This window comes from Falco peregrinus, chromosome 2 (assembly GCF_023634155.1).
Source record: "Falco peregrinus isolate bFalPer1 chromosome 2, bFalPer1.pri, whole genome shotgun sequence".
Classification (NCBI taxonomy): domain Eukaryota; kingdom Metazoa; phylum Chordata; class Aves; order Falconiformes; family Falconidae; genus Falco; species Falco peregrinus.
Window position 1 is genome coordinate 113,028,506 of NC_073722.1, and position 23,247 is coordinate 113,051,752.

A 23,247-nucleotide genomic window follows, 5' to 3' on the forward strand; every position below is an offset into this window, starting at 1 on the left:
GTGCTGCCCCAAGCACCGCTGATAAATACATGCATGGACTGCTTTGGTTCGTTCAGTAGGAAAGCTTTTAATAAACTATTATTCAGAGCAGGCAAAGCAGCAAAACAGGAGTCTGTAGATATTCACATTTCCTGCATGGCTTTACACCCTCATGACCCTCCAGAGAGCTGCATCACCCCAGCTAAGTTTGGGACTGCATCCCCTCACTGGACCCACGATGCTCTCCGGAGAGGTGCACAGAGCCGGATGCCCACAGCGCTGAGCTGTTACACAGCTGAGCAGCTCACCACGCAACGGGGAGCTGGAGCCCCAGCTCTGCAGTCACCTCTGACGGCTGAGCATCCCCCCAGGGAGCAGACAATCCCCCCATGAGGAACCCAACACAGAAAGCATCAGGATTCAAGCTAGCTGACTGACCATGCTCTCAAACCTGCAGCATCAAATCACGAGTTTGCAATCTTTCATCCTTTGCCTTTTAGAACTAGTTGTTCTTGGGGATGTTTCACCGACAATAAAAAAGGAGTGGGATCTGGATGACTAGACACCACATAACTAAACTGCTTCTTAGTTTGTTGAATAAATTTACCCAAACAAAGGGGCACCTTCTGCAAAATCCCCACAAAATGGGTGCCACCTCATAACTCCTACTGACTGACTTGTCAGAAATGGGAATAAGAAGGTGATAGTGATGGTGTATGGGAGATGAGTCACACAACGTGAGCCAGGCAAACTGTAACCACTGGAGTTACCTGAAACATCGATCTGGAGCTTCCATGAGTGCTCCACCGGTGCTTTGTAACATCCCATTTGTAACAGGTTTTGGTGGCAGAGAGGAGAGGCTGCAAAGTGCAGATGTCTCCCAGAGAACCCTACTGCACTTTGTGATGTGCCCCGAGCACAAAGCCTGGGACCTCAGAGCCTAACAACAGCCCCTGGAACAGCACAGAACATAAGGTTACAACTGCTCCATCCCATGCATCAGTGACCAAACCTGGTGCAGGGCAGCAGAAAACTTTGGGGAGGGGCTCTGTCCCCATCCCTGTCCCCACTGGGAAGGGCAGGACGCAGACACCATCGGCTCTCTGCGGGAGGAAGATGCGCCTTCACCTTCAGCAAATATACATCTTTTGCTGACTTTAGTCACCATCCACTTTAAATAAGCTCTTCATGGATAGTTGCAGAAAAGAGTAACATGAACCCTGCAGGCTACCACTTCTGTATGTGTACCTCATTAAAAAAGTATTTAATATTTACAAAATATTACTTTTTCACACTTTTGCAAGCAGCAGGCACCCTGGTCTCTGCTGTGCAGTAGCAGCTGATGATTTAACAAGGAGGGGTCCAGGCAGGGTGCTACCTAGGCAAGCCTGCTGTTCCATGTTGGGAGATTTGAGGGGGCCAGGGAGGACAAGCAAGTGATAAAATAATACCGGGTACATTACGTTCCCTTGCTCTGGATACCCTGTGATTTTGTACTTCCATGCTGCACATGCTCTGGTAGCACAGATAGTTTCAGTGGGTTCAACGAAGAAAACCTGGCTGGCTGAGCTCGGTGAGTGCCCACAAGCCCTCTGGCTTTGCCTCTTCCCCAGTCCTGACCGTGTAAAGACAGCATGGCAGATTCTCTGTCCGCGGACTGTAGCTGCTGGGGCTGCTCTAGTCCCTGCTGTGTTTGGTGACTTTCTTTTCCCCCCAATGAACAAAAGAATAGAGAAAGAGTAGAGAAACTTGATGAGTCTTTATAAGCTACTCTAATATCAGCCAGAGTTTGAACCTGTTCTTTAAAAACTTCAGTTAAAACCAAAAAGATTAGTTTTGAAATTTATTGATAAAGTTAGTTGAGACTAGTGCCTTGTTCAGGTTGACTGCTGACTGAGAGGAGCCAGAAGGACTATTTACTGCTGCATCTCACTGAATTATGCTGACTGAAATATGCACCATTTCAATATCTGACTGAGCATGAAGTGACATTATTAATAACAGTACTGTTAACAAGCACTGGACTGGAATGTTTTTGGAAATTATCAATTAAAAATTTCACTACCTATGTAGAGCATGTCTTCTTCCTGCCTCCCCCCCCCCCCCCCCCCCATAGTAAACTTACAGGCTAGTCATCTCATTATGGATCCCTTCCAAGATATAATGAATTCCTCTGTTGCTGTAATGCTTGTTAAAGTTTCAGCATTGCCCTGTGGTTCCCGCTCAGTAAAGCGTACATTACCTTATCACAGAGGCTGTGTTTGTGCCCTCCTCACCAGTGCCATCCTAATAATGCCCGACATGCCTCCTGACACAGCATGGCTGCTCTGCCCCTGCTCAGGCACGGGGATTGTGAGCCAGCCGTCACCAGGCTTCCCAGGGCAGACCCTTAACCTGAGGCAAAAATGATGGCATCTGCTCCAGCATACTGTGAACACCTCCCACTCCCACCCCTGCCCCACCTTGCCTTGCTCTGTGTCCACACAGGATCACGCAGCCTTGGGTAAGAGAATTCAAGTTGTCCTTTTTTTTTTTTTTTCTTAGCTCCACTTCAAGCTATCTTGCCTGCTTACATGGCAAGTGGCTCAGGGTAGGGACCACACCTTGTCCTGCCAGGAAGACCGGCAAATACTTCTAGTGCTACAAATAAAACCAGGAATTTGTTATGTAAAAAATGAAAAATTTCTGTTATGAAGGCTTTCAGCAGATGGGGTGTTTCATATCATTTCCCCTGGCCTGGTTATGCCATTGCACAGGATGCAGAGGTGGCAGGGACTGGCTTGCTGACATGACTTTCCACTCTAAGATCGCAGAGTCTCTCCATGACTCATTCACAGGAGGATGTGAATGAGATATTACTGCTGCCGGCTGGCAGCAGTGGCGGGGGAGGCAGGGAGGAGCGGGGATACTGCCCGTGTCAGCTGGCCTGCCCGCACCCCCCAGCTTGGGCTCTTTGGCCCCACACACTGAGTCTTCTGCTGCTGCTGGTTTGAACCGAAGTACCCAAATCAAAAGTCTCCAGTAAAATGCAGAACATCCTTATTGCAGGTGTGTGGCTCCCATCTCGTTAAGAGCATGCTGTGGGTGTATATTCACAGCCTGTGAATTTTCTAATTGCATGTTTGCAAATTACCAGTGTGCAGGTCTTTGGATCTACTGTTGTGTTTGTAATATTTAAATGTTTGATTTATTATTCCTATCTGCAGAATCTCTGTTAGTGGCCTGAACTTTCTTTTTCTTTGGATTATTTTACTGTTAGTATAATGCCTTTCAGTTTCATTTTTTATTATATATTCTCTTCCTGTCCACAGCTCACGTTATTTAATTTCCCTGTGTTATCATCTCAATACTGCTACTTCTAAAATCAAATTTCCTTTTTTCCTTCATATTTTAATGATAAAATGTACTTATATACACACAATTACTTTATAATAGTGGGACTACACATCATCCTTCTAATCGTATATTAAAAAATGGGCTGGATTTTTGCAGTATTCTGTTCGTGACAACAAAAAGGAGGGTTAACATAGGATGCATTCTAAGAGAAATATTTATCTTTCATATGCTAAATAAAGGAAGACATATTTTAAGAGACTCATTTGCACTGCAGAGAAAGAGATCGTTCAATCCGATAGCTAGACAGGGCTGCCTAGTTAAGACTGAAGTTATCTTTCCATTATAGCTTTAATATAACTCTATGTACCCAAAGAAAATTGATTTTCTTAATATTTCTTTTGCACCATCTTATTATCAACTAGAGATTTTCAAGAAAACAAGCTGTCTCAAAGTTCATACATTTTTTGAAGACTACCTTCTCCTTTACTTTAGCAACGCACCACGCTTTGTCACCGAAGGGCAGGAGCAGAGCAGGCAGCAGCTGCCTGCAGGAACTGTGGCTCCAGGGCCGTTGCAGACTCTGGATCTGCAAAAGCAAGCCTGCTTAAAGTAACCCAGGCGAGGAAGAAGTCCCTTCTGCTCATTTCCATTGGGCATTCGAGCTCCCCCCTTCAATAACACCTACCATGGTTCAGTACCAGTGGACAGGTCTGCAGAGCAGGCAGGACTCCAGACAGCTTGTGCCGCTTTTGCCACTGGATTGCCGCTGAATGTTTCCCCCCGCCTCTCCCCCATCTCCATCCCATGTACATTGCCTAACTCTGGTCTTGCATGTACACAGGCACCTACATGGGATGCTTCAGTGATGACTCAAGGGAGAGGACACTGAAGGGAGCTGTGTTTTATGACTTAAGAAAAATGACAGTATCTCACTGTCAGGAAGCTTGTGCTGAGAGGTGAGTGGTATTTTTTCACTGCAAGTTTTCTCTTTTCTGACACTATGTGGAACTGAATTTGAAATGGGAAAAACATGCATATGTTAAACACATAGCATCTGTGAAAACTGTGATTATCTCATACCTTCAGGCGTGGCGTAGCTCTGCTACTTTGCTTAAAGTAGACTATCTCACTGCTGCCTATTCTCTTTTATTATAGCATGGCTACTTACAATATATTTTCTGTTGTACTGGTCAAAAGTTACTGGTTTGTTAGATAGTCTTTGTTATATATTGCCCTGTAACCGAAATCTTTCATAATACTGGAAAAACTATGAACAAACTAACACTCCCAGGAACAGGAGAGAGCAAGATGACCAGGTGCATGGGAAGGAGCGCAGCCATTCCCAGCACAGGCTGGGGAGCCGCCAGTCATCAGGGAACAGACAGGCATAGTTCCTGCCACCGCTCCACCTGCCTGGTCAGCCAAGGCAGGATGCAGACCAGAGACAATCGTTAGTATCTGGGACACGACTATATAAAAATATTTATGAAAAAGACTTCCCATTGCTCCCAAGCATAAGGGAAAGCATAAGAAACAATGCAATTTAGAGCTATTCCTGTGAAATCTTCTTCCCTTGGTCTGTAGGGCAATGTGGTGCAAGTGGAGCCCGTCACTTTAGGAGTGCCTGAACTGAGCTTAACCCTATCTTGCTGGCTTTTATATCCCTGTTCCAGCCCAGTCCCCTGCAGCCACACAGAGATGCTCCAGACAAAGCTGTCCCTTGGGCGAAGGAAACAGTACTCTCAGACGGAGAGACCGTCAGGCTGCATGAGATGCTTTTTGGAGACACAGACCCAGCCCTGGCTTGGTGCAGCCAGAAGGCTCAGCTGTGGGCCTGGCCACAGGGACCCTCATGCGCCGTGCACGGGCACGACATGCGGTCGCCTTTGACATGAGAGGCCCAAGGGAGTGCTTCACCCTGCAAAGGGGACCCAAGAGTCTGTGCTTCTGTGACGGCAGGCTGCCACCTCCTTGCAAGTGCCGTCTCCTGTGCCACAAGCCCACCCAGACCAGACAGCACTTTCACACAGCATAGGAGGCGCTGGCAGCCTGCGGTGACAGCTCCTGGAGCCGGAGCGGTGGTGGGAAGCAAGCGCTGGCTCGGGCACCTCGGGAGAGGCAGCGAGCCCTGCGCCTGCTGTTCCAGCAACAGCCTTGCCTTGGTCTGAGCATCTAAAAATTGCCTGACTGGATCCAAAATGCTCAACTTTAAGTGCCAGTTGACAGAACCTCTGAAAGGGGCTTTTCTTCTGTCACTCTAAACTGCTCTAAACATTTCTGGTCAAAACCTGGTGGTAGCTTTGGCGGGAGCCAATGTCACTCCCAGCGGCGAGGCTAGCAAATCCGTGGTGCCGGGGGGGTGCAGGCCCAGCTCCCGCGGGATGGCACAGGCACGTCCGTACAGCTGGGGACAGGGCTATCGCTCGGACACCTGTGTCGGGAGACAAAGCCTGCTTTGCCCTCCCGACGAGCACCCTGGGCCCAGGCAGGCTGCGACAGGCCAACCCTGACCACCACTGCTCCCTGCCACTGCCTGTGGGATGCGGTGGCTGCCTGCCTCAAGGAGGCTGTGCTGGTCCCCGCGGCCAGCTGCCTCTCTGCAGCAGGGCAGCAGAAGCGTACACCATAGGCCAGGTCAGGCTCCTGCCCTCATTAGGTATAAACTCAGGATTAGATGGGGTGCCTGTACCAACAGTGCCTGGTTTTGTTCCCCACAGGGCTTACACCTACGCAGGCCTGGCGTACGGAGCAGAGTGCTACTGTGGGAACAAGCTCCCAGTGACCGCCTCGAAGCCCGAGGAGTGCAACAACGAGTGCAAGGGGGAGAAGGGCTCCGTCTGCGGAGGGGTGAACCGGCTCTCTGTCTACAAGGTGGAGGAGCTTCGTGCAGGAGCAAGACGACGTAAGTGGGTGTGCGACCGGAGAGAGGCAGCCGCTCTCCCCAGGAGGAACACTCGCCCCACAGGGTTGATGCCACAGCCGGGCTGAGCACGTGGGCTGTCTCCACTGCTCGTCTCGCTCCATTTGTCACCAGAGTTTGAAACAGCAAAGGACAAAGGTGCCCATGGGGCACTGTGTCCATTTGCTGCTGGTCCGGTCCCTGGTTCCCTCCCCAAAATAGCAGCTCTGCTCACTGCCTCGGAGTGGCGAGATGTGCCTGGCGCGGCTGCCTCTGGGCTGCCACGTGGGAATTTAGCATCACTGGGGAAGAAACAGAACACAGTGCTGAGCAACTGGAACAGCAGCACAGTTTCAGCTGAGAAACTACTCCCTTTCGCATCCACTGCAGAGGGACAAGCCCACAGGTGTTTAAGAAACAACCCTGGAAGTGGGTGCCTTATAACAGAAGGGCAGAAAAACACCCATACCAATGCCACCCTAAGCTCAGAAATCATCCTAAACGAAGTAAGTGCTATGTGACTGCAGCAGAAGAATAAGTAGAGACCAGAGAGAGAGAGAGGCATACCAATCGCCTTCCTAAGTGAGAGAAATGAAACCACAGAGTTTTGCTCGTCCAAGGACTTCTGTTCTAGTGGCAGTTGGGATTTTTGTTTCAGCTTTAGAGGACAACACTTGCTCTACTTGTCATTCAATTATCTACCATGGGAGATACAATAGATAAAGCTTTGGGGCAACACCAAGCACATAAAATATCTAAACAGCTGAGCAGTCTTTCCCTTTGGCAAGCTCACAAGACCTTACGGATGTTATTTGATGAGAAGAAGCACCAAGACCTTAGGTTGTGCCAGTATTGACGGTACTTCATTTCTTCTTAAAGACAAGTCAAGGTTTGTACAATAATCCACCCAGCTACATATAAATTATATATCAAAGGTACATAGACCCAAATTGCTAGTGTCAGGCTGACAGGCACATTGGCAGGTTTCCCAGGACATGCATCACTGTTCAAATCTTCAGCATAAGATATATATGAATATTTCACAGGAAAAGGCGGCACTTATTTTTTTTCTTAAGTGTTAATGAATTAGTAATCAAATTAGTCTAGCCTGGAGCTAGATTTGTATTTTGTTTGCCCTTAGTTATACCTAATATTTGACTGTTTGAAGAACCCCACCGACACAAACTAGCTGAAGGGCCAATACAAGTATTAATCACGATGAACAAGTATATTGGAAAGTAACTCTGAAATTGTAACGGCATCCGTGATTTACTCTATGCAATATAGAGAACAGATCTTGCATAAGGCTTCTACTTAGGCAGAGCAGATCCAGTGGCATCTTCATTTAATCCTTCCCAGACACGGGGGTTTCTAGCTCCTCTCCCCGTCCCTCGCCTCCCCCTTCCCACCCTGGCTCCCCAGGCACCACAAGCTGCGCAGCTTCTGTACTGCGGGACTCGCGTCCCCACATCACTTTGAACACAATGAAGCTCCAAGCCTGCAGCTACTGCAGCCCTGGAATCACTGCAGCACAGAGTGCAGTGTTCCCTGGGGCAGGATTCAGTCATCCTTCCCCAGAGAGCAGGCAGATGCTGTAAAACAGCACACTTCCAGTGTGATCAGCGGGTTCTCTGTGAATGCACCTCCCTCCCAAAGTGCTGGTGTGGGCAGTTCAAGCTTTCTTCCTGACTCACTGAGACAACTCCAAACATGTTCATAAACACTTTGTTTCAGGTATTAAATACTAGTGTGAAATTTAGTAGAAGTCTTTCAAGAGCATCCTGAGAAGCCAAAAACCTTCTGTTCCTTTGTTCTTTGGTGCCACACTTGTAGTGATCTGGTCCCGGGGAGACTCCTGTTTCCCCCTAACTTGCATAGAGTTATTTTATTTCCACATCTCCTCAGTGATTCCAAAGATACAGCACTGTTGCTAGTAACTGGTTATTAGAAACAGTTATTAGAAAACATTTAAGCAGCTTCTCCTTAGATTGCTCTTGGTTCATGCTGGAGAATCTGGGTCCTCCTGCCAGGAAATTCATGCAGAACCAAATTTGTCCTTCAAAACAGCACTGCATCTCTCCTGTCATCCAACACATTTCCCACATCAGCTCCGGTGAGTATTGTTTAAGGTAGCCAGTGGGTATGGACCAGGACTCAGAAGACCCAAACTCATTCCCAAATCCACCTTTCTCCCTTATTGAGCCATGCTAGGCAAAATCTGCCAATAGAGAGTACAGAGCAATGAAGTAAAGGCGTTTTTCACCTTTGTAAAGCCCACAAAATCCTAAGAATTACAGAAGAGTCATACAACATGCAGACCTTTTTCTTTTCTAACCAGCCACACCGTTATTTTCTTCATTACCATTAGTTCATCTGTGCAAATGCATGGCTTCACCTGGGTTAATGAGTTTCCATGACAGCTTTGTGGTTTTCGTTTGGCTCTGACAGGGGACATTTCTCTCTTAAGCAGGAGGGAAAATTGTATTGCTGCTTGCAACAAGTATTCGGGCCAAATCCTGACTTCAATCACAGTGATGCAAAAAAACCCAACAGTTCTGCCAAGCTCTGTGGCATTTATACAGGAGCAGGTGAGACCAGAGGCTGATGCTAAAGACTTGAAGAAAGCTGTTCTCCCTGAACAGCTTACAAAAGCCTAGTTTAGATTTCGAAGGCTGCAGCAAACTCCCTTGGCCTGAAAAGAAAGCAAAGGGGAAGAGGAGAGGGATAGCTCAGCGACTCAGCAGATGTGCAGGAAGGTGGATCCCTGTGGGGGCCTTCAGGATTCATTTAAATTCCTTTCCTTTTCCAGTGTAGATCATGGGAAGCTTTGTAGATTTTTATCGGGGCTTTTAAGTCTTTCAGGGGAAAGCATGTCTTCAAAAGAAACCTGGGACTTGCAAACAATAGCAATGCCCTCCACTGGTGGAATTTAATCTAAACTCTTTGCTGCAGCCCTACTTTCAGTGGTTTGTACAAAGGTAAAGGCATGGGCTCCCCTCAATACCACAGGATTTGCAAAACATTTTTCTAGTGTATATCATGGTTTCTCTTATTTCTACAGCATTTGGAATATAAAATTTATTCTATTATTTTCAGCTTCTGAACCTAGTATTGTTCTTTGTGAAAGAGGCAGGATACTATGGACATTGTTTTCTCAAGAGAAACCTATTTCATATCCCTGCAGGGAGGAATGTTATCTATCGAGGATGTTTTAGAGCTCCAGAAAATTTAACAGACACCTTTCCAGCCTCTTTGATACAGCCCAATTTGACGGTGGAGATGTGCTCTGAATTTTGCTCCAAGAAAGTAAGAACAGTTCTCATTTCACATCCTTTCTTCTTTTTTGTTATTTTAAATTTTAATCTACTAAGGGAATAGCAGAGATTAGTGCCTCAGAGCTTTGAATTTGTAAATGAGTTACTGAAGGACAAAACTCAGTAAATACACAGCGATGCATCTGGTCCAAACCCCCACTCTGGAATGTGGCTGGCGGGAGGGAAAGCCATCAGAGTGATGCCACTAAATACGATGCACAAAAAAACCCCAAACCATTCTAAGTGACGAGTATTGACCATAAAGAAACCAATACCATTTCCATGTCACATTCAAACCAAACCAGAGCCAGATCTGACCCCGGGCAGGTCTTGGTGGCTGCGGCTCATGGGGAGGCACACTGCCAAGGGTGGATGTAGACTGACAGCACCCAAAACATAGCTCCAGTGCCCTCTGGGGAGCTGGTCCCCAGTGAGCTCTTGGGGACCCATGTGTGGGCAGGGTAGGGAGAAGCAATTCCCAGTGCCCTCCACTCTGTGCAGCCCCTCCAAGGTGGTTCTTTTGGTCTCGGGCTCCTTGACAGCACAGCACCAAGCATTGCCGTAGCAAGCAAAAGGATGCTGAGCTATCTGCACACAATTTTTACATCAGTGTGTAACTGTGTTGGCTAGGAACGTGATACAATCTTAAATAGATTAAAAAAAAAAGCTGCCAGAGAAAAATTTTAGCAGATAAGTACACTGAAAGCAGGTGGACTTTCCTGGTACTTTTATACAAATGTGTCTCTTTCCACACCAGAAGAATTTATAACACTTTCACTATAGCCTATGTAATTTAAATCTAATTAATTTTAATTTAAAATGGAATAATTGTAGAACTTCATATTGATATATAAGACTACAAGAAAGCTATGAATATGGTCAGTTGTGTGCTTATTGGATTTTGAATAGAAGGTAAGAAGGGGCATCCTAACATTTGCTGCCTTTGTGCACACTCTTGGCCTGAAGCATCACCTTTGCTTGTTCTCCACACTTATCAAAGAGTAAGACTATGGATGTAAGAACTGAAGGAGTTTGACTTTGATGGACTTGGGTATCCCCATGGGAGGGAATGTTTGGCCCAGGGCACACTCTTCAGTGGCTGTTGCTGCAGTTGATTCCTTTACCTTCCACCCCACCCCAATGGGCCTTATTTTTTTGTACAGAGGAGGGTTCACTGCCTGGTCAGATTTAGCCTGCAGCAACATTCAGTCTCATGCACTAAACTGAACATTCAATTACTTTGTCTTCTAGCATCACAAAATTGATTAAAACTATTCAGGCACAAACAACAAATCCTCTTAATTACTAGGTAAAGTGGGAAAGCTTTTCCCAGTCAACATATCCTCTATACCAGCTCATCAGTGTTTTAAGAATGCATCATGGAATTAACTCTATGCAGCCAATTGCAGTGAATCACCCATATACCCTATATGGTACTTTACAAATGTGCATACAAACACACTGTCACAATCCCCTATGCACATAAATGTTCAGTAAAGCAGGACTTCATCACCAATTCTTTCCAAGCTCTGCCATTAACCTATTGTTTAACGGTGGAAGAAAAGATCTTGATCTTTCTGTGTCAGTTCACCATGTTTATCACCCCTCCCAGCCTTTAGTTCTGCTAGGCACTAGGGTATTCTTTGGAAAGTGACTGTTAGAGAGTATCACCTACAAAGACTGGCAAGGTCTCCCTCCACTTAAGCAGCAGCAGTTGGATATCCACAAGTCAAATTGTTACACATTGATTTGTGCTTGAACTCTATAGATACCAAAAAAAGTCCTATTATGACACCAGAAATGTTTATCCTGACTGTGGTTCCTTTCCTTTCAAAGAAAGACGGACTATTTCCTAGCTGATAGCAACATACCCAGCCCCCTGAAATCAGGAAAGCACTGTCGTTCTAATCCAGCCTGTTGTGCTGAAAGGAATTATCCCACCAATTCCTATGTATCCTGAAAAAGCTAGTGGGCTTTTAAATGGAGCTAGTTGGATGCTTAAACACATGACTAAGTCTTTTATTCCTTGGGACTTAAAAGAAAAGCTAATTGAGGCATACCATATTTATTTGTTAGTCTTGCAAATTGATTTGTGCAGCTGAAATGGAAGCTCTAGCCCTTAGAAGCATCTGAGACATGAAATTGAGGTAACAACTTCAGATGAAACCTGCTAAATACCCTTAATTAACAGGGTGATGACATGGCTTAATAGCAACCCATTATGACCCCATAACATAGATCCATGAATGTGTTTCTGTGCTAGGTCCCTTGGCCAGTAGCCATAATTTTCATTTATGCCTTTTTGTAAGCCAACCTGCATACTAAATGAGCCATCTCTACTTGAATTTATATTTTTTAATAAACAGTCCTTTTACCACTCAGCTGCTGTATGCAGTTATACATGATGATAGGAATAAAATATGGAAGAACACTTAAGACTTCAGGAGAGAACCTCAGTATCTCAATGCATCCAAAAGCCACGCCAGTAAGTTTGCACACTTGAACATTACCAACTCTAAGGTGCTCTTTCTTTGCTTTACAAAACAATATACAGAATACAGCAATCTCCTACCTTCAAAAGCAGACATGCTATTTTGGATTCCAGAGGTAGCTACATGCTATTACTTCCCCATAAACAAGACAGTCCTGACATTTTGATCCAAATTCCACTGTAGAATTCATACAGTGTTTTTCCACAGCTTCATTTAGATATTTTGTTTGTTTGTTTGTTAAACAATAAAACAAAGACAAGTAGGCCAGAACCTCAGCTGGCACAGATAATCACAGCCTCGCTGCTTTTATTGCAGCAGTGAGACAGCAGTATTTCAAATCATGGTCACACTGGGCTTAACAGTGCACTGAGAAACTGTCCCCTGGCCTCAACAGATCACAGTGTAAAACAAGTCACAATTTTTATGCACAGGCATGATTGGCATTATGGTATTTATTCTTTGCTCTCAGCACATCTGGTCCAACAAAAACTTGAAGAACAACTTCTAGGTTTGCTGCAAAATGAACATGCCCATTTTTAAATAAACCAAACTCACCATTTTTACTTGAGAGAGAAATTTCCTTCCATGGTCAACCCCCATCTTTTCTTCCTTTTGGTAGATTGTGAGAAAATGTTTAATTGCACCAGGAGAGTTAGTACAGGTAGTTGGAAAAGGAACTTAGCAGAGTAATCAGAGTAGAACCAGATAAGTGTATTATTCTTAACATATTCATAATTATTTGGATACAATCTGGTAAAAATCACTGACTGAATCATCACATCATCTGTGCTGCTACTGGAGAACGTCCGTTTTCCTTACAGCATTTAAACTACCTGTTGAGACTCCATCTCACAAATTCTTATGTAAATAGTGCCATTGACATCATCTCTGAGTTACAGCTTGCATGATGGACACTTGAACCTATCAATGCATGCTCTAAAGCTCCATCCAGAAAAATCCTTATTCACAGACCCGCAGACTTCTCTGGCAATACACTTGTGTTTAATTGAAGCATCACAGATCTATGTGCATTGAACTTGAGGACTAGTCCTGCACTTAAAAGTTACATGGTTGCTTAAAGCCATAACCATAGTTTGGGCATACATAAATACCCAGGTGAGCAAAGTGGATGGTTTGTAGTTTTGATTAAATACTGATGGGAAGGCAAGACTGAATGATGTTACTTTGCAATCACTTTGTGCGCTGCATCAGGTAGACAGTCCAAATAATCAGCCAACCGATGACAGCGCTTTGCTGACGCTGGGGATCCTGCTGTGATTCCCAGAACTACTGTCATGCTTCTTTGGATGCATGTGTTGCCATCGCTGAAACTTTGAAACTTTCACTTGTGAAGCTCACTCCCTGTTTCCCCGCTCCTCCAGCCCCTGGCTACCCAAGCAGCAGGAAGGCTGCAGAGGCGAGGGTCAGCCCGAGTGCCCTGCCACCGACAGGCTGGGCACTGCACACCACCATTACCCTCCTCCATGTGCGGGGTGGCTGCAGAACAGCACCACAACGACCAGCGCTTCTGCAGACACAGAAGTACCGAGAAGTGCCTGCTTAGGTCTCTTCGCAAAACCTCCAGCCTTTCAGAAAAAGTCCGTTGCTTGCAGGTGCCGCTTGGTGCATGGTACAACATAAATTTTTATTCTAGGCTGCATTTGAGCACCAGGACACTTACTAATTTCTTAAACTGAGAAACACTGCTTCATTGTAAGGGGAAAATTACTGTTTGCAGGCAAAACCAGAACTGTTTCACCCTTGGATCCAATCTGTAAATAGTTTTTGACAATGTCATATCTCATTTGCTAAGCAAATGTTGGCTGTTTGGCCAGAGATGGCACATGTGTTGTATTTGACTCTTTATCAGAGGATGAACACGTGGGGAAGAGTGAGAGATAAGCTGCTCAGCAGTCCTGCCACGCACTCCCAGACTCCAAAAGACTTTCAAAAGGCAAAAAGTGTTGCTACAGAACAGGTGGAATTGAATGCTATGTGCTCAAATAACCCCTGAATAGCTTTTAGCCATTCTGTAGCTGCATCAAGCCAGTCCCTGCATGCCAGCGCACCCCGGCCACTGGGTGAGGCATCAAATACTTCAGAAACCCAAGCTCTCCCGGTAAAGAAGAAAAACTGAATTTTAGAGCCAGTTTCAGCAAGGTAGCAAGCACGCTTTTCCTCTGAGCACATTAGCAACTGCAAATTTCTTCAGCAAATAATTAACATGTTTCCCTCAAACTTCTATTAATTCTCATGAACATTAGCCCAGCCTCGCTGCTCTGCCACCACACAGCAATGCTGCTTTGCAGCCTGTTACCTGTTTGGGTAAGACTGGTACACCAAAACCTGAATTACTTCTCATCAAATCCATTCTAAATAAGTTTCTTACAGCCAAAAATTTTCCTTGGGAATTACTTCCTTGCAATTAATGCTACCTATAACTTTCCTGCAGTTGCACATTTTACACTCTGCTGAGATACCCGTCACTTGCAGTGGTCAGTCTGGATTTCCCGATGAAGTTTCCCTATCTCAAAGCAAGTTACATAAAACAAGAAGTGTCTGTGCCTGAAGACAGAGCCCAGGCGCCAGCAGAGCTAGCCCTGCATGCAGGCAGAGCTGTGCCTGCCCTTTGCTTACACCAGCGTCAGGTATGGCTGTGCTCAGGCACTGCAGGCCCCCTCTGCCTTTTCTGGAGCAGCCCTCCTTCACAGTCAGCACAGCCCCTCTGAATAGATGTGCCAAAAATTACTTGATATCATATTTCTAAATTTTTTTTTGTCAAAGATATACACAGTAGCTCTCAAATTCTACATCAGTCCTTCTACACATTTATTTCTTGCAAACTGTAAAGAAGTCACAATAAGATACATACTTTTTTTTTTTATGGCTTGACATTTTTTCTCTCTATTTTTAGACATGATTGCAGCAGTTAGCAGACCTAGATTTCCCTCTTCCCTTCAATTTTTTAAGTTTAAAAGCAAGTTTCCTCTCCACAAACTGGTAAAATAAAAAAAAAAAAACCTAACAAATTTTAAGATCTGACTTCTCAGTTTGGGGGAATATAAATGGAAGTTTAATAGATGATCCAATTCAAAATCCTTATTTGGGGGCAAATGAGAACAACTTTTTCTACACTGATATTTTGCAGGTGGAATTTTGTACTAGGTGCTGCAGGAATATTATAAAAGTATTTTTTATGAATAATGAAAAAAACAGAATATTGTGAATTTTCAAGCTTTACGAGGTTTGTGTCTGAAAACCAGTTTTAAGAAATTGCAATATGAAAGACAGTAGTATAAGAAGCATAAGCTTTACAATGATATATCAAACACTGCTTTGATCTTGACAGTGGCCTTGCGAAGATTTATTTTTCTTTGTATAGCAGCAGCATTCCCCACAGGCTGTTAATGCCATGGCATTTACGCACTGATCTATTTTCTCTCTTTCGTAGGAGTTCCCCTTGGCAGTCATCCGAGGGCGGGAGTGCTACTGCGGCTACCCCACTGGGCGCTTCTCCTTGCACAACGGCGCAGACGGGCTGCTCTGCAATGGCATGCACAACACCAGCAGTGTTGCCGAGGGAAAATACTGCCTAGTTTACCAGACACCAGTGCAAGGTACAAGCTCCAGGCCTCATTATGCCAGGGCCAGAGCCACCAATGCTAGAAAGAGCCCTTGTGCCCTTTCTGCAGAGGGTAGAGGTGTTCCAGTTTACAGCAGTCTTAGCCACAATGGCTGGTATCACAATACAGGCAGGAATTTAGGAAACCACTCTTACCTAAATCCCCCCACCTGCAACCTCACTTTTAAATATTCATTTTTCCAGGCTCTCCTTAAGCAGCACAGCTTTCCCCTACCCTGAAAAACTTAGTTATTTTGCAGATTGAGAGAACAAGGCAGAGCCTGGGAAGGCATACCCCAAGCCATGCAGCACCCTGGGCAGCTGTGGACAAGGACCCCATGCTCTGGTTCCAGTCCTGCTCATTAAATGCACACCCAGCCCCCATGTTACACAGCCACCGAGACAGCTCTGCAGACTCTTAATTTTGCTCTACCTATCTTCCTCTAAAATATTCATCTGCATATATGTTTCAAAGCCGGAAAATAAAGCAGAGAGTAAGGCTCCAATCCACTAAACCATTTATGTGGTACTGGCAACTTTATCCATGCAATGATTTGCACTAAGTTCACCGAAACTTCTCGCAAGCTTAAAATTAAAAAAATTAAGTGCTTTTTCTGGACTGGTGCCAGGCTTCCCCACCCCCCATACCCTTTTTTCTCCCCTTCATTTCCCAGTTCAGAGGTAGACTGCAGACACCAGCACATGAGAAGATCACACAAGAAGAACGCTTGCTTTCATGAAATTGCTAGTACTTCCCACACCTGTGTGGATCAGCAGTGGCAGAGGACAGCCTTCACTGGGCTCTGCTAGCACTTCCTAGCCATGGCTTCAGCTAGAGGCTGCTTTGAAGAATGAAGAGTAATTGATAATTTATTTCCTGGCTTCTTGTTGAATTATCACAGAGGGTCAAGATTAGTTCTCATCCTATCGTTGCTTTTATTAGCACACTAAGAAATAAGGTTAGGATTTACAAAATTATGTATGGAAACCAGGTATCTAGTCCCCATGGGAGATTAACGCAATACAGGCTCATCACTGCCTTGGGCCCTTTGGAAAGGAATGGCAGCACAGAGGTTTAACTGAACACCAGCTCCTTTCAGTAGGAGGGGTTTCTCCTGCATTATAAAACTCGCAATTTCCAGGTGCAATGGCACCTTTACAGTTTCACTGAAGAGCCAACCTGCCAGGCAAATAACCGTTAGCAAACAGACATCAAAGGGCTATTATCACAACTTGCCAGCAAGTACAATAGTTTGTTGTAGCTCTATCAAAAAAGCATTTCCCAACACAAAACCGGCAAAAACCTCTTCTGAGAATAATGTCTCTGGGCCCTTATGGCTGAATTAATTTTTGGAAGTAGCTGACTCACAACTGGACTCAAATTGATATCCTATATTCATAATAGAGAGAAGAAAGAAGCAATAAACCCCATAATCAAGAGCTGTCAGTGAAATTATTAAAAAGCCACGATACTAACAATGAAATATCTTCTGTACTCGCAGACACCCGCTGCACAGACAGGAAATTCTTAACCACCAAATCCAAAGTGTTTGTTGCTTTGTCGAGCTTTCCTGGGGCTGGGAATACATGGGCTCGCCATTTGATAGAGCATGCCACAGGATACTACACGGGAAGCTATTACTTTGATGGAGCCCTCTACAACAAAGGTATTGTATTCAGAGGGATGGGACATGCAAAGCCCTTCTGAGGCATGCATCCTTACTTGCTCTGGCACCCTTCTGCTTGGAGCCAGCAAAGGCTGTCGCTGTCAGCACTTTTGGTAAAATTTAAACACGTGCCTGGAATGAGTAGTCTCACGCAGCAAAGACAGCAGTAGGGACTGCTCCAGTGCTGCACTGAGCCTGCAGTGCTACTGTCAGGCAGCTACTGACAGGCAGACAACAGCCAGGCTCTCCATTTGCAAAATTTGCATGTCATCTGCATTGGTGCTGCGGTTCACATGCACATGTGCAGGTCCCATCTAAAAGACTGGTCCAAAAGACCAGTTGACTAAAAAAAAGTTGACTAAACCTTGAGCCTCAGCACATGAAACACTAGGGTTAAATTTTTAAGTGTTACTAATTATTCTGGGAGGACATTATCCTGAAGGCTTATGATATTTAGCAAGCACCAAGCATCAGCCCTGTGAAAAAACACCCTTTTGCAGTGATGGGCTGACAAAGTCCTCCCCAGTGGAGGAAAGCCTGGGTTCCAGCACAAGCCCAGCTCAGCAGCTGGGACTCCAGTCATGGGTTTAAGTGACTGGTACTTTCACAACAGTTCTACGCCACTGTAGGGAATTATTGAGAGTGTGAAAAGGCACAGACATATGAAATCAAGTAAAAAAGCCAACAATTCTGTCTTGTAAAACAGGTTTTAAAGGAGAAAAAGATCACTGGAGAAGCAGAAGGACCATCTGTGTGAAAACACATGAAAGCGGCAAGACAGAGATTGAAATGTTTGACTCGGCGATCCTGTTGATAAGAAACCCGTACAAGTCACTGATGGCGGAGTTCAACAGGAAATACGCTGGGCACCTGGGGTACGCCACTGACCGCAACTGGAAGAGCAAAGGTAATGTGCCAACCTGGCATGGGCTAGGGGTGCTCACTGCTGCTTTGGACAGTGTTTGAAACCCATCATCTCAGGATGCTGGCAAGGGCGGAATGCACTGGGACCCCAGTGGGCACTGCAAACAAATTCAGTGGGACCCGAGTTCCACTGCAGCCAATGTCAGTCCCAAAAGCATTCAGACCTGCTCTTTGGGAGTAGTTGTGGTTCTGCCATACATCCACCACCATGGAAAGGAGGGTAGCGCAACACCAGTGCTGTGGCCACAGACACGCAGCAACATTCCTGCCATTGTACTGTTTGGCAGAGAAAACATGTCCAGGTACAACACCCCTGTGTACAGCTCATTTGCCAAGCTATGTGAGGTGAAGATAATTTGCCCCTGCAGCATTTAATAACTGTGAGAAATCCAATTTAAGATTTGGAGGATTCAATGGAGCATGACATTTCCTGAAGGAAATTTTACAGCCCTGCACAGGTGCTACTGCACTGCAGATAAATAAGGATAATAGCAATAAGGGGACTTGAGATTCAGTGTTCCTTGAACACATGAAAAGGCCTCCAAATATACCTGCCACGCTTCATGCATTTGACTGGCAAGCTGGATGGTGTGGCTACAATTTCCCAGCTGAATACACTGCTGCATTCAGACTCTGCAGCAGAAGAGATTCAGCTTGCATTTCTCCACGTGCATGTTTTGGGCATTACTGCTGTGGCTTGGCAAACCACGCAGCACAGAGCTGGGGGAGGCTGGGGGGAATTGTCCTCTGTCACAGCACATTTCTTGGCAAAGTTCATGTATCATCTTTCAACAGCTACAACTCAAGACCTATTCATCAAAAAACAGACAAAATAGCCCTTAAAGAAAAAGAGTCTGGAGGGAATGGCTTTCCTGTACTGCAGACTACAAACTGCTACCTTTCAACCACAAATGCTCTTTGTCCAGCCCAAAAGCTTTAGCTGGGACTATCCTGACCCTCAGAAAATTAAATTATCACAGACAGCAAATACAAATTGAAGTGTCATTAATGCCCAAGGCAAAGGTAGGAAAATAATTCAGTAAATTTTGTCCCAGTTATCCTAGCAGGTGACCTTAAATTCCTTACATGTACCAGGAACAGAAGAATCTTCCCTATTAATCTTATTTCCTTATCCAGTCTCCCCATAAGCAGACTTGTAAGCATGCAGAAAGATAGGTTGTTTGACAGATTTGGAAGTCAGGAATACCTTGGGCTGCAGCCAAGATCAGTGTCTTGATGCTGCATTTTACAAAAAATCTAATGTACTACTATAGAATTATTATATATAATTTGCCTACATACATATTAAAAGATAAGCCTATCTTTCTCAGTCTATATCTGAAATAGAGTTATAAAAGGGTAGGAAAACCATGGAAGTGAACGAATCTGCTTGAAGTTACATGGCAAAGCATTGCTTAAGCCACCATCTGAGCGGGACCTGCTGTCTTCCCTGCTCATGCCCCACCACCAGCTTTCAGTCAAGCTCTTCCTCTGGGGTGTTTCATCGTGCCCCAGCCGCACACATGCAGAGAGCTCAACTCCTGTGAACAAGGGACAGTAAAGATGCAAAGTTGGAGCTCTGCCCACCTGGCTGCTGCCATGCCCTGTCCATCCCCGAGGCTCCCTCGGCAGCAGAGTGGCACTCCCAGCCCTGTTAAGGGCCATGAAGCCTGTGCCACCCAGCTGGCTGAGGGCAGTGGGGTTCAGTATCATCTGTCTGCAGGGCAGAAGCTGCAAAGCTGAGCTGCCATACCCCAGCAGCCGGCCATGCTGCACTTCTCCAGAGCACAGCAACATCAGGCTGTGACCAGCCATGCCAGTCTTGTTGCACAAGGTAACATTTGGGTAACTGTTGAAATGCAGCGTGGTTAACATTATCTCATTTTCCTGGTTTTCTGGTCATCTAGAGTGGCCGGATTTCGTGAACAGCTATGCATCCTGGTGGGCCTCCCACGTCCTGGACTGGCTCAAGTATGGGAAGCGCCTGCTCATCATCCACTACGAGGACCTGAAGCAGAGCCTCATCCCCAAGCTGAAGGAAATGGTGGAGTTTCTGAACATGACAGTGACAGAGGACCGACTGCTCTGCGTTGAGAACAACAGGGATGGGAATTTCAAGCGATCTGGTGCGAAGCAAAAGGATTTTGAGCCATTCACCCAGGAAATGAAAGATCTTATCAACAGATACATCCTGACAGTGGATGAAGCCCTGAGGGGAAGAAATTTCACAGGGCTGCCCAGAGAGTACGTGCCAAGATGATAGCCTGGTAGCACTCTGCTGTGTTTAAAAATAAAATATTTTTTTCTTAAAAAAAAACAAAAACAAACCAAACCATAAAAAAAAAGACAGACCAGAGCTTTACCAGAGCTTTATAGCAGTTAAAGCAAAGACACTTGTGGAGTCTGCTGAGCATTGCAAATTCTCTCCACTCTTGGGTGTTCTTCAGGGCACTAAGTGCTCCAGAAGGCAAGCAATGAAGGATGGAAATTGGGTTATAAACCAAGGCAAAAAGCTGTTAGTGTCTACCTGTGTGTACCCCTCCCTGCACAAGCGGCTCAGAACTTCCCAGCGAAGCACCCCTGCTTCTGCAGCGGGCATCCTGACTTCTCGCCCCCACTGCCATCACAGACCTGCAGGGGTTGCTTTGGTTTTCATAGCAGCTGTGTTGTAAATGGATGTACGTAAAGGGAGAGGGAAAGAAAACAACAAAAAAAAAAGGTCTTAACACTGATCAATTTTTGTCTGAGTGTTTACGAAAATCAGTTGCTTTCTTCTTAGCGTAGCCCACTAGTTTCCTTCTCCCCAGTTTGCTAGTCAGGCCACCTGCCACAGCGCTGTCAGAGATGCCAGGGCAGAAAAGCACCGGTGGGCAAAGGCACCCCGGATACCAGGCAGAGAGGCACTTCAGGACCGACCCCAGCCTTCCCTGCAGGAACAGCACAGCCTGGGGCCAACACAAGTTTCACAGGGAGGTGGGTGGCCATAGCATCCCCCCCAGAGCAAGGCGCACAGCTGGGGACCCATAGAAGAAAACAGAAATTCAGCATAGCCAGAGGTGGAAGTCCCTGGGTGTCACCAGTACCAAGCAAACCCAAGGCCTGGCCGTTGGGGTGTGGAAGAGGAGGGGCTGCTGCCCATGCCAGGGGCTCAGCACAGGTTTCTGCACCTCCATCTCTGTGCCCAGAGAGTCACAATGGGGCCAGAGAGACACTGGGGCCAAACATCACCGCGCTTGGTACACTTGGTGCTGGAAGTGGCCACGGCCAGGCAGCACTGGCATGAGCCCAGGCCATCCAGGGAGCAAGGGCAAAGGGCACAAGCCCCAGCACAAGCAGGACCCCACCTCACCTCGATCCCTGGAGGAAGACAGAGGCAATCCAACCTGAAAAAAGTTACTTATTGCTGCTCTCTGGAGCCACCCCTAGCAGCGATGCGTGTTTTACCTTTAACTCACTGCAGTTCCCTGTGGTTTGTTTCATCCCACATGCGTGGTGCAGAGGGAGCATGCTGTGGTGGGGGCAGCTGGCCTCCTGGTCCTGCCTGCAGGCAGGGGCTGCCAGAGATGGTTAAACTGCACAGCCAAAGGGGCTGCCCTGTTGCCAGATGCTTTTGTCCATGAGAAATAAAGGATTCCTTAAAAACTTGAGTGAAAATCCTAGTTTTAATAAAACAAGAAGTTTATATAAATGGAGCTGGACTTCCTCTGCGTGTGTATCATTGGTGCTTTAAAACAAATACAGGACATTGAGCACATTTTGGCCTGAATCTCTCCCTGTCTGTGCTCCACACGCGGCTCGTCTCTGTGCTCAGGACCACCTGGCTGGTGAGGGCCTCTCATGCACCCATCTCCAGTCCCAAGTTCCTTCCCTGGCAGCAAAGGCCCCGGGGGCCACAGATGCAGGATTGCGGTCGACTGAGCTGGCACACAAAGAAAGCTGAAATCTCATTTTGCTTACATTAAGTGGCACAGCTTGGAGAAAAGCAACTGAGTTAGGATGCTGCAAGTCCAGATAAAATTAAGTGGGAAGAATTTAAAAAAGCTACTTGCTTTAAATAACAAACCCAGTCATATTTCTAAAACAATACACACACTACACTGTACCTTGCCTTCGAATAAGCAGATCCCAGTTTTAATGAGCTGGAGCCTTCCTGTTTGCTGGGAGCATGTGTGGGCATCACAGTGTGCATGAGGACATGTGCCACAGACTCCGTGGTGCCTGCACAGCCCTTCTTGGGACACGGAAGCACAGCTCACACACACACGGCCATGTGTCCCCGCAGGAGCACGGGTTCCCAACAGCCTGGGCTGGGGATCCAGGAGTCACAGGCGCAGACACAGCCATTAGACCGCCTGCTGGGGAGAAGCCAGACACCCAGGCTTGTTCTGCCTGGGACTGCTACCTTGCAGTACCCATTAGTCTGCTTTTAATACTCTCTCCACAGGTCCCCTACTAGCCTCAAAACCAGGTAATATTGTGCTAGACAGATGTAGCAAACACCACCGATAGTATATAAATGCACATGTATACAACCACATAGGTACAGAAACAGATGCATAAAGTGGATAAATTAGGATGCTACAAAAAAGGGCTATCATCATCCTTCCTGTGACTTAGTAAAGAGCAGATTCTTTGTGAAATTAGGCATTAAAATGCTTCAATAGTCCATTTGGGTACAGTTGCTGTTGAATGTGTGTCACGTCCTGCAAAATTTGAGCCTCTGCAAGGTGCACAAATATTTCACAAAAAGAAGTTGCTCTCAGTCTCACTGAATCGCATGAAACGACAAACCAGAATTTGGGTCCAACACAAAATGTTAAGATTATGAGGATGATGTTTTATTGTATTGCCTTTCTAGCCTGGTATACCTTTATAGGATCATTTAAAAACTATTTTATCATTCCAAACCTGTAAGTGGTGAGAGTAAGGGCAGTTTGTGAACTCTCAAGAAGGCTATTTAATTATATGCATGTTCTGTAATGAAAACTCTAGGTGGCTACAATTAGAACTGGCA

General features: G+C 45.9%; 1 protein-coding gene across 4 annotated transcripts in view; it reads left to right on the top strand.

Moving 5' to 3' along the window:
• Positions 1-21,880, top strand: part of WSCD1 (WSC domain containing 1) — a 33,071-nt gene extending 11,191 nt beyond the window's left edge. For all 4 annotated transcript variants that reach the window (XM_055797694.1, XM_055797695.1, XM_055797696.1 and 1 more), the window contains 7 exons: positions 4,157-4,271; positions 6,033-6,217; positions 9,399-9,520; positions 15,472-15,637; positions 17,145-17,309; positions 18,016-18,216; positions 20,141-21,880. In XM_055797694.1, coding sequence (XP_055653669.1) covers positions 4,157-4,271; positions 6,033-6,217; positions 9,399-9,520; positions 15,472-15,637; positions 17,145-17,309; positions 18,016-18,216; positions 20,141-20,493 — 1,307 coding nt within the window. In that variant the 3' untranslated portion in view covers positions 20,494-21,880. The remainder of the gene's footprint in view (positions 1-4,156; positions 4,272-6,032; positions 6,218-9,398; positions 9,521-15,471; positions 15,638-17,144; positions 17,310-18,015; positions 18,217-20,140) is intronic.
• The last annotated feature ends 1,367 nt before the right edge of the window (positions 21,881-23,247 follow it).